This window comes from Podarcis cretensis, assembly GCF_951804945.1.
Source record: "Podarcis cretensis genome assembly, chromosome: 3".
Classification (NCBI taxonomy): Eukaryota; Metazoa; Chordata; class Lepidosauria; order Squamata; family Lacertidae; genus Podarcis; species Podarcis cretensis.
The window spans coordinates 66,658,573-66,670,825 of record NC_137172.1 but is presented as its reverse complement, the minus strand read 5'-3'; the positions used below and the strand labels follow the sequence as shown (position 1 = coordinate 66,670,825).

The following is a 12,253-nucleotide window of genomic DNA, read 5'->3' as shown; positions in this document are numbered from 1 at the left end:
TTTACCGCAGATAACAGCTGCTGGAGGACATCTGAAATTTACCATTTCATATGACCTCACAGGGGAAGAGGATGCTGCAGAAGCAATGCTGCAGTCTGATGTCATCATAGAGGTAGAGTATTGCTTCCCCGTCTCTTGAAACGCTCATTGAAAGGATGGGTTGCTAGTGGCACACAGTCAGCAGACCTCCTATGGCTAAAAGAAGAAGCTAGCAATAAGACCCTTCCCTAAGATGCTTACATTCCAATCTATATTTCGTTGGTGAGGAAGACAAGCAGTGAAGGAGAAGAAAGGGGGATGAGTCAAAGAGCAACAGGATGGATATATGGAAATGAAGCTGCTTATCCTTAGTTTTTGTTTGGGGTGATGAAGACTAAAAGCCAAAGAGGCAGGGAACTTTCCCTCCCACCCTCTCAAGGGCTGCATTTCTTTGGAGAAAGGAATTGAAAGCCACATACCCCAAAATGACCAGGGCCAAGAGAGAGAGAGACCAACCAACTGAGGGAACACTGTTCACACTCACCCACAATTCACACAAATCAAATATGTGTTTGCGTGTTCAGACCCAGAAACCTCCCTCCTAAATAAAGACACATTTGACTCAAATTTTAGTTTTGGTTTTTGGCAGAATTTAGGCCACAACTTTATTGATTACAGAAAAGTGAGTGGTTGCATAGGCTCTGATTCGGCTAGCTCCCTACACCCTTGCAGGTAGTGCTGACCCAGAGCTCTATCATAAGTCAGCCAAGGATGAACACCTGAGGAAGGTGAAAAGCCTGTGAACAGACTTTATTCACTACCCAGATGCTCCCATGGACTCAGGCACAGGTGCAACCCCTTTTCAGGGGTTGGCCAAACCAAGTTGAGTCCCTGGATTCCTTTAACGAATACTCTTCACATAGGGATGGCGAGACCGTTCTCCCATCCCTATCACATGAACCAGTGCCTATCCACAACCTTACAAGTTGTGACGAATTGCTATGCGGCAGGCGAAACAAAAATGGGGAAATTCCAGCCATGCCCCTGTCCCAACGACAGACAACACACAACGGTATAGCAAGGTCAATCGCAAAAGGCCCTAAAATTAGGGAGAGGTGGGCGGGTGTTCTGATGCACGAGCCAAAAGAGGAAGCTCTGGGTCACGTGCATGGGTATATATATATAGGTCCCTCAATCCATTTAGTCTGCGCCCCATTGGCCAGACTGAAACCCAGCATCAAGGGACCTACCACTCGGGTGTTGTGGCTATCCAAAGGCCCCCCAAAACCAAGGTCAGTCTCCAGATCTCACCGCAACACGTGCCCTTTTTGAGGGAGGACATGATTTAATATAACATACACATTGCACACCATAGTAACGTAACCACACACCTTTAACATGCAAACACAATCACACATTGAGCATCACACACACACACACACACACACACACACACACAGCCCACTGTATAGTGCCAGTCATCTGTTTCTGGATCATCTGAGCAGTAGAATGGGATTGTCAGGAAGGGCGCTTGAAATTCTTGTCCGGCAAGATCTCTTCCCCTCCCCCTCTGCCTTCCGGTCAAGCTGATTGGGGAAACAGCTAAGCAGCAGCAGCAAATAAGAGGATGCTCCTTAGATTCCTGCATTGCAGGGAGCTGGACTAGAAGACCCTTGGGATCCCTTCCAACTCTATGATACAGTACTATGATTCCTTTGGGAGCTGCAGCTTCCAGGTTCTCTACACCTTGAGTTGGTAGCTCCCAATGGAACCATTGCCCCTCAGAGTGATATAACCCTTCATGAAGCTTTAAGCAGTGGCTGAAAGGGGAGGTGGAGGGAGCATTCGAATCTCCTTTGATGCTGGCAACACTATCTCCCCATTCAACTGCCTCTTGAAGCTGTGGCTCCAGAGGACAGCATTTTTGCAACCCCGTTTGGACTGCCACCAAATCAGGGAGGGCAGACCCCAAGAGAGACTGACACACTGTTCAGAACAGCTATGGCCACTGCTTTCCCACCTTTGGCTTAACTCAATGGTAATAAATATCGCAAGAGATGTAATCTAGTGCAGAGCTAGGCATCCTTAGGTACCATTAGTAGTGTGTAGGATGATGCTCAAAGACTTGCCATGAATTTATTTCATGATTAAGTTCATCCCAAAGGAGCGCAGAGCAGCGATGTAATTATGAAGAAATATAATTACAAAAAAGGGCCCATTTTTTTCCAGTGAAAAATTCTTCTGGATAAGTTGTTTAGGATCGTAGTCTAAATAGAATAATTAAGCTGACTGGAATATGCACTGTGTAGGCAGGTTGCACTATTTTATTGCTGCATTTATTTCTATTGTAAAGTTGATAATGGGCAGCATAATTCTAGAATTTTTCCCCATGAAAATGCACAGCTGTGACATCAGTTACCAACATATTATCAAAATTTTGCATGCATTACCTTGTTCCACCATTATCCAGATTTCCACACCAGTGAAAATATCAAATTCCGGAGAGTGCATCACGTGTATGAAAATTGCCTTGTAGCATATGCCAAAGTGCTGTGCTCTATAAATATGTAGCATTGTGTGTCACTTCTTTAAAATGTTTTCATCCTTAACATTTATAATAATTACTAGGGAAGTGGCTTGAGAATCAGCACGTCGCAGGAGGGAATTCACTTGAACCCGTTTGAAGAGCACACTGAAGAAGTGTTGTTGAAGCACGACTTATTTCTGCTGCATGGCACTGACTATCCGGTCAGCAAAAGGGAATTCATGTCTGTGTTGGCAAATATAAAGAGTCTCCTTATAAGAGCCACATACAGCTATGGGATGAATGCCATCTACAGGTAATCATTGAAACAGCATTTTGTTCTGTCTGCAGTTCTATTAAGCAGGTTGATCATCATTTCCCCCAGCAGCATTTTCATTTAATTAAGCTGGAAAACAATTGAGCTTGGACACAGATTTCTATTTTATTAAGAGCCCCAATAAACTTTGGTTTATTCTGAATCCTCCCTATTTCCCCTTCTGATTTAGTTGAGATTCTTGCATTACTGGGACTAGATGACCCTCGGGGGATTCTATGAAACTTTTGGATCATGCTTCCTTTCACTACTGTACTTGCCCATTCTGTTGTGATGCACTCACCTGTGTCAAAAACCCCTACTGCTAGGACAGCCCACTGTACTAAACGTGCTAAACCTAACATCCTAAATATGCTAAAGCTAGGATCTGGCAATCTTTCATTCTGAATACAGTTTCCTTACCATTTCATGTCTCCTTGACTTTACACAGCCGTTGTTTGTTCTGTTTCTTTGTTCACCCCACCTGAGTCTTTAACTGCTGCATCTCTTCAACCTTGAGTCATCTCAAGGTCTTTGATCTCTGTCAGCTCAGCCTGTGCTCCACGTTTTTTCTTTTGTACCTGGAACTTGCTTTTCAAACACTTACGCTGTTTGAACTCTTCCTTATCTTTCAAATTCCTCCTCAGAAATAATGCAGCTTCAGACCTGTTCTACCTCTTGACCTTATTCCTTAACTAGCTGTAAGCTATAAGCCTGTAAATACAGCCAGCTTGAAATCTCATGCAAGGCAAATCATCCCAAACTGACAAACCCAAGATGGACTTCTGGCAAGCGATGGGCTGCATCTCACAACGGTTGGGAGGAATGTTTTTGCCAAAAATCTCAGAACCCTCATCAGGAGGGCTTTAAACTGACTAATCTGGGGGAGGGAGACAGTGCTCCTGAAGGTAGGAGTCTGTCAATTGATGAAGATGATCATCCAAATGTCATAGACCAAATGGAGCAAACAGCACGCAGACCTAGTGGTGGGAGAAAAAAATCCTTAAATAAGAGACACGGGGGAATGATTAATGGACTTCAATGTCTGTACACTAATGTGCAAAGCATGGGAAATAAACAAGATGAGCTTGAGCTCTTGGTACAGCAAACTAAATATGACATAATAGGCATCACTGAAACCTGGTGGGATAAGTCCCATGATTGGAATGTAATAATGGAGGGATACAATCTATTTCAGAGAAACAGACCAGACAAGAAAGGATGAGGAGTGGCGTTATATGTCAGGGATGTGTATACCTGTGAAGAGATCCAAGATTTAGAACCACAAAGCCAAAGTGAGAGCATTTGGGTCAAAATTAAGGGAGAGAAGAATAACAGTGACCTCATTGTGGGAGTTTACTATAGATCCTCAAGCCAAACGGAGGACATAGATGATGCCTTCCTGGAACAGATGGCCAAGCATGCAAAAGGAAGGGAGATAGTAGTAATGGGGGACTTCAATTACCCGGATATTTGTTGGCTGTCAATCTCAGCCAAGAGCATAAGGTCAAACAGATTCCTCACTGGCCTTGCAGACAACTTCATTGTCCAGAAAGTGGGAGAAGCAACAAGAGGAACAGCCATTTTAGATCTGGTCCTAATCAATGTTGATGACCTGGTTAGTGGGGTAGAAGTGGAAGGATCATTAGGTGCAAGTGATCATGCTCTTCTGAAGTTTACTATACAGCGGAAAGGAGCAGCCAAGCATACTAGGACTCAATTTCTTGACTTTAAGAAAGCCGACTTCATAAAACTTAGGGAAGTGCTGGGTGAGATCCCATGGACAGTAATACTAAAAGGAAAGGGAGTTCATGATGGCTGGGAGTTTGTTAAGAGGGAGATAGTAAAAGCACAACTTCAGGCAATACCAATGAGACGGAAACATGGAAGGTGCCTAAAGAAGCCAGGGTGGCTATCTAAAGAACTTTTAACTGAGTTAAGATTAAAAAAGGATGTGTACAAAAAATGGAAAAGGGGGGAAACCACCAAAGAGGAATTCAAACAAATAGCCAGCACGTGTAGACACAAAGTCAGAAAAGCTAAAGCACAGAATGAACTCAGGCTTGCTAGAGAGGTTAAAAGCAACAAAAAAGGCTTTTATGGGTATGTTCGTAGCAAAAGGAAGAACAAAGAAACCGTGGGGTCACTCAGAGGAGAAGATGGTGAAATGCAAACAGGGGACACAGAAAGGGCTGAACTCCTCAATGCCTTCTTTGCCTCAGTCTTCTCCGATAAAGAAAACAATGCCCGACCTGAAGAATTTGGAGCAAATGATTCAGCAGAGGAAACACAGCCCAGAATAACTAAGGAGATAGTACAAGAATACTTGGCTAGTTTAGATGTATTAAAGTCTCCAGGTCCAGATGAACTGCATCCAAGAGTATTAAAAGAACTGGCAGATGTGATCTCAGAACCACTGGCAGTCATCTTTGAGAATTCCTGGAGAACAGGTGAAGACCCGGCAGACTGGAGGAGGGCAAATGTTGTCCCTATTTTCAAAAAGGGGAAAAGAGAGGACCCAAATAATTACCGCCCAGTCAGTCTGACATCAATACCAGGGAAGATTCTGGAGCAGATCATTAAGCAAACAGTCTGTGAGCACCTAGAAAGGAATGCCGTGATCACCAATAGTCAGCATGGATTTCTGAAAAATAAGTCATGTCAGACGAACTGGATCTCGTTTTTTGACAGTATTACAAGCCTGGTAGATGAAGGGAACGCAGTGGATGTAGCCTACCTTGATTTCAGCAAGGCATTTGACAAGGTGCCCCATGATATTCCTGTAAAGAAGCTGGTAAAATGTGGTCTTGACTATGCTACCACTCAGTGGATTTGTAACTGGCTGACTGACCGAACCCAAAGGGTGCTCATCAATGGTTCCTCTTCATCCTGGAGAAGAGTGACTAGTGGGGTGCCACAGGGTTCTGTCTTGGGCCCAGTCTTATTCAACATCTTTATCAACGACTTGGATGATGGACTCAAGGGCATCCTGATCAAATTTGCAGATGACACCAAACTGGGAGGGGTGGCTAACACCCCAGAGGACAGGATCACACTTCAAAATGACCTTGACAGATTAGAGAACTGGGCCAAAACAAACAAGATGAATTTTAACAGGGAGAAATGTAAAGTATTGCACTTGGGCAAAAAAAATAAGAGGCACAAATACAAGATGGGTGACACCTGGCCTGAGAGCAGTACATGTGAAAAGGATCTAGGAGTCTTGGTTGACCACAAACTTGACATGAGCCAACAGTGTGACGCGCAGCTAAAAAAGCCAATGCAATTCTGGGCTGCATCAATAGGAGTATAGCATCTAGATCAAGGGAAGTAATAGTGCCACTGTATTCTGCTCTGGTCAGACCTCACCTGGAGTACTGTGTCCAGTTCTGGGCACCACAGTTCAAGAAGGACACTGACAAACTGGAACGTGTCCAGAGGAGGGCAACCAAAATGGTCAAAGGCCTGGAAACGATGCCTTATGAGGAACGGCTAAGGGAGCTGGGCATGTTTAGCCTGGAGAAGAGGAGGTTAAGGGGTGATATGATAGCCATGTTCAAATATATAAAAGGATGTCACATAGAGGAGGGAGAAATGTTGTTTTCTGCTGCTCCAGAGAAGCGGACACGGAGCAATGGATCCAAACTACAAGAAAGAAGATTCCACCTAAACATTAGGAAGAACTTCCTGACAGTAAGAGCTGTTCGACAGTGGAATTTGCTGCCAAGGAGTGTGGTGGAGTCTCCTTCTTTGGAGGTCTTTAAGCAGAGGCTTGACAACCATATGTCAGGAGTGCTCTGATGGTGTTTCCTGCTTGGCAGGGGGTTGGACTCGATGGCCCTTGTGGTCTCTTCCAACTCTATGATTCTATGATTCTATGATTCTATGATTCTAAGCAGTGCAAGACTTGAAGAATCCTTGGAATACTACCTGACGTTGCCCAAAGAGTTGCAATGAGTGGTTTCACTGCTCTTACACCTTCCCCTTTGTTATAGTTGCACATATGGTGAGAAATACTGTCTGGAATGCCCTTCTTGCCCTATGCAGCAATAGCATCACAGCTTTAGAGGAGGATCTCCAGCCTGGGCTTATTTTGTGGGCTTAATTTGCAATGTTTATTTCTATTTACATACAGTGGTACCTCGGGTTAAGTATTTAATTCGTTCCGGAGGTCCGTTCTTAACCTGAAACTGTTCTTAACCTGAAGCACCAGTTTAGCTAATGAGGCTCCTGCTGCCGCCGCACGATTTCTGTTCTCATCCTGAAGCAAAGTTCTTAACCCGAAGTACTATTTCTGGGTTAGTGGCGTCTGTAACCTGAAGCGTCTGTACCCTGAAGCGTATGTAACCCGAGGTCAAGCGCCGAAGGCCTTCTGGCGGTTCCCTCATTACGAGAAGCAAAGCTACAGGGAACCAGGCAGAGGGCCTTCTCGGTAGTGGCGCCTGCCCTGTGGAACGCCCTCCTATCAGATGTCAAAGCGATAAATATCTACCTGACATTCAGAAGACATCTTAAGGCAGCCCTGTTCAGGGAAGTTTTTAATCTGTGATATTTTAGTGTATTTTTGGTTTTTATGGAAGCCGCCCAGAGTGGCTGGGGAAACCCAGCCAGATGGGCGGGGTACAAATAATAAATTATTATTATTATTATTATTATTATTATTATTATTATTACCACCACTGTACATAGATAATTTAATTTGTATGCCGCCTTTCCACAGTCCAAACTATGCCCAAGGCAGCTCACAACATGAAAAAGAAAACATAATTACAACATAACAAAAAGAGTCATAAACAATAAATAAATAAAACATCAAAAAATACACAATCAGACTGAACGATCGCCATGTAAATCATACTATAATCTAAAATAAAGATATAATATTTTTAAAAATAATAAAAAATATCAATAGCAGCAATAATTGCTCGTGCAACAAAAACTCCTAAACAATACCCCAGCCCAAGTGTTTGATCAGCTGCCTCAGCTTCTGCAGCTGGAGTCAGTCAGAGCCCTGTTCTCCCAGGTGAGGTGGGAAAATGCCTGCAAAGCAGGGAGTAGGTCATCCAGGGCTCACAGTTTCTGAACCACTTGATTGTAAAAAGAACCTCTAAATGGTTTACTAAAAAGGAACCACTGATGCAATAGTAGTGCATTAGTGATGGATTTATACTGGACCATGGAGACACCATAGTTTTTCTACAAAGCTTCCCCAATGTTATACGATCATTGCCACATGGAGGAGCACTCTTGCACAGTGACAGCAAGACAAAAATAGAGTGGGAAATTTGTGGTATAAAAAGTTGCAGGATTTTGGCAGGCTATTATGACATATGTACAGATTGGAAGTGAAGCATTTCCCCCTTTCCCCATTTTGTGTCTTTCCTTTATTCAGCTGTGCACTGCAAGTCCTCCACATCTCCCTGTTTACATCTGTAGAATGAACCATACACACTGTGGATCTATTATACATTGCAGCCCTGTGCAGAAGGTTTGAAGCAGATACAGATAAATAGATGGAGGAAAGTAGGATCATGCCTGCTGACTTCCCCTCCAGCCTTGAGGCACCTTCTGTTTGCATATATCCTGACACATGTAGGTTCCATAGACCAGATCTTTACCCTCCATTTTTTCAGTGTAGCCCATGCAATTGGAGCCTATGTATTTATTTTTTTACAATATTTATAGCCCGCTCTTCAAAGTAAAAGAAAGTGAAAGAATAAACAGAGAAAAACAACAGACAACAATTACAACTTAACAATTGTATGATAAGGTAAACAAGCAAAACTGCTAAAGTTAATATTTAACCAATTTAATATTTAATCCAATTAAACAAATACCCAGGTAAAAACAAACAATACAGTGGTACCTCAGGTTACATACGCTTCAGGTTACATACGCTTCAGGTTACAGACTCCGCCAACCCGGAAATAGTGCTTCAGGTTAAGAACTTTGCTTCAGGATGAGAACAGAAATCGTGCTCTGGCGGCATGGCAGCAGCAGGAGGCCCCATTAGGTAAAGTGGTGCTTCAGGTTAAGAACAGTTTCAGGTTAAGTATGGACCTCCGGAACGAATTAAGTACTTAACCTGAGGTACCACTGTACATTCCAACAGACTGATACAGATTAAACAACCAGTGGTTTTAGCAACAATTCCCACATCATTTTTCACTTACGGCAGTCCATTCCCTCCCTCTCTGTGTCTCACACAAAGAGGGCCACATTCCTTGCCAGTAAACTCTCACTCTGTGGCTTTTGAGTAACTTAAGATCATTCACCCCTCTCTGCAAACCATCCAGGCTCTCACCCTTGTTGCACACAAGCACCCACAGCAAGAAATTCCCATCCCTTATCCATAGCAGGAACAGAGCAAAATAAAAGTGGGGTAGCAAGAAGGTGCAGCTGGTGTTTCTCTTCCCTTCCCAGTCCTGAGGAAGCTCATGGGCCTCAAGGTGAGTAGGGCTGCCAGGTGGAGATAAATGTGCAGATAGATTTTCTGGTCTCTCCCATCTCTCTTTTCCTCACCAGCTGGCACAGACAGTGTTCAAGTTGCTCCAGAGCCTGCACATCAAGATGTATGCATGTAGACCCCTGCACAGACAGGGACTCTAATACATGACATTGGTGTGGAAACAGCAAGCACAGAATACACACAGCCCTTTGTGTATTCACTGCTACCCACTCCAAGTGCCTGCACAGGGCTAGTAATATGCCAAAGCAGATGGCAGGATATAAAAAAAGAAAGGAGTTCCCAACTCAGTATGGGCAATTGGCTTGGCATTCCTTCATATTTCTTGTTGCACTATCAACATGGAAGTGCTGTAGCAGATGTTCACATCTATCTCCTCCTTGGAGCATCCTAGCTACAATCACTATGGCAGATAACTACTTCTTCATAAAGTATACTGGAAATCTGCAAAGATGGTGTATTAAGTAAGCAAACCAATATTGTTAGAGCTGTTACAGGGGTAGAAAAGAAGGTGCCCTACTCTTATTGCCACCGTGCTTTTTCTGTGACCTGCATATTTCCTGGCTCGGTAGCAGTCCAGTAGTGACTGGAACAATAAACTTCCAGGCGCTTTCATGAAAAGCTGCAGCAAAGATGACTTAAGCCCCATATGGAACGAAGAAGTGCAATAGGCCAGTACACATGTAGCCAATATTCAGATTTCAGTACATCATGAAAGCTAGTCGGAGAATACAACTGTGGAATAATGTTGCGTGAAATGCAAACCGTGCAACCCAGAGGCTTCCCAGCAGCATTATATGGGGGCGGTGATTTCTTTTTTCTTTTAATCTCAAGCTACAACAATTAATATAATAGCAGATCGTAAACTCTGCAGCTATTGCTCCAAATGCTGCATCTCTTTTAATCTTGTTTGCATTTGCAAGTCAACAGTGTCTGCCACACTAGCAGTCATATTAAATATTTGGTCTGGAAACTCAAATTTCTCAAGTGTCTCCAAGATCCTGTGTCCCATTACTGCCAACATTATGTACTTTAATGTCTTCAGCATGGCACAGAGGAAAAGAAATTACTACATTGAAGTGGGGAAAAATTGCACTGCTGGTTGTTTTTTTCAATGAGTAAAAACTGTTAAACACATTAAAATACCATTTACCAAATAGCAGAACCTAATGAAAATTGGAACTGTTCAGTGAATACAAATGTGGAATAATACTGAGTGAAATGTTCTGTGTGTAACAGTTTCTCATTGTTCCAAATTATATCACATAGCACTGGAAGAGACAATCTGTGGTTCAATAGGCAAATGGGATAATAAGACCACTGGCAAATTTTGTTGTGTTTATAATAGGCTTTAAATTTTTTTGATTTACTCTTTGCCTTTAAGAATCTTACTAGTACTTTGCTAGATTTGTTTCCCCTTACTTTCAATGCAGCTCCACAATGAGATTTCAACATAAAAACAAAATCAGAAAGATGAAAACGATTGATTCCGCACCCCCACCCCACCCCCGGGAAATTCTTATCCACTGTCACAGAACAGTCCTAATAACCACATAACAAAAGCACAGAAAAGTGCAAAGCGGCCCTAGTGGTAGTCATTGTAAAGTTCCAAAGTAGAACATTACAGATAGAGATGGGGGAACAAATGTGATTCAGTTCACATTTAAAGGTAAACCTACCTAGATTGCACATCCCAAAGCAACGTATTAACCAAAACACAGTCATTCTTTGAAATTTGCACTTTTTCAACTTAGCAATGTAGTTCTCTCTCCCAAGTAATGTAAACAACAGTGAATGAACAATATTGATCAGGACTCTGCAGGGGTCATGGCAAGAATGCCCCATGCCTCCTAGCCGACCAGGGACTTAATGGCCATGGGAGAAATACTTGTGGCTTCCCATATGTGTTGCAAGGCTTCAGTAGTAAAATCTGGACCTGTGTCATTGCATACCAACATGTAGCATCATATTACATGGTGCCACAATGGCACATCTCATGAACAAGACTCCCACTTCGGGCCTCAGACAAGCTCTTTGCAGGCCTGCTATTGATAACTGACTGGTTGATGGGCATGAGAGAAAAATAAGGGCTTCCTGGCAGTAGCTCCACCTTTGCAGAACACTGTTCCTGTTGAGGTATGCCTCACCTCTTTTCGTTATCAACCTTCAAATGGGCTACAAAGACGCAGGTGTTTGGAACCACTTATACCTAAAGGACATTGTGCTGCTGCTCTGATGTGTGTTGATACTGCCATTAATATAGCTGGCCTCACTGTCTTTTTCATTGTTATTCCTATTGATATTTCATGGCATTTATGGTTAAATTCAGATTTTGATTATATATCTTGTGTTTTCATCTGGAAGTCACTTTGTGAGGGCTGGGCCCTAAAAGGTAGCTTTTCTAAAAATGTATGAAATTAATAAATCTATGCAGTATGTTAAGAAGTCAAGAAGTCATGTATGCTTGGTGAATGCAATTAAGGATTTCAGTGCTTTAAAGTTGGAAAAGAGGATTTCATGGTGACAGTTCCTCAGCTCTGGGTTTTGACAAGCAGCCTGCTTCTGTGTGTGTCTGCGATGGAAGTAAAAATACATAACTTGCAAGCTAAGCACAGTCCCCCAGCTGCTGATCCACTTGTTGTGACAGCTTTCTAATGTGGGCTTGCCACAGTCTAAACATGAATGATATCAAGCAAGAAGAGATAGAGGCGGTGAGTAGAAAGACCCATCTCATTTTAGCAAACAACTCCCCCACCACACTATCTGGTCTGGGAAACATTACAGGATTGATGTTTCTTTCACAGGTAAATAGTAATATTTCTTTCTCTCTCTCATTTTTGCACTCTAGGTTGAGTGATGTCAGCCTGGAAGCAGCTGATCACTTTTCAAGTGGACAAAAATATGCATCTGCTGTGGAGGTTTGCCAGTGTCCTCCAGGATATTCTGGTACCTCCTGTGAAGTGAGTATCTC

At 42.9% G+C, this 12,253-nt stretch overlaps 1 protein-coding gene across 7 annotated transcripts in view; it reads left to right on the top strand.

Moving 5' to 3' along the window:
• LAMA2 (laminin subunit alpha 2) overlaps positions 1-12,253 on the top strand; it is a 390,451-nt gene that overhangs the window by 204,163 nt on the left and 174,035 nt on the right. For all 7 annotated transcript variants that reach the window (XM_079970713.1, XM_079970719.1, XM_079970718.1 and 4 more), the window contains exons 13-15: positions 11-112; positions 2,608-2,819; positions 12,131-12,242. In XM_079970713.1, the coding sequence (XP_079826839.1) occupies positions 11-112; positions 2,608-2,819; positions 12,131-12,242 (426 nt within the window). The remainder of the gene's footprint in view (positions 1-10; positions 113-2,607; positions 2,820-12,130; positions 12,243-12,253) is intronic.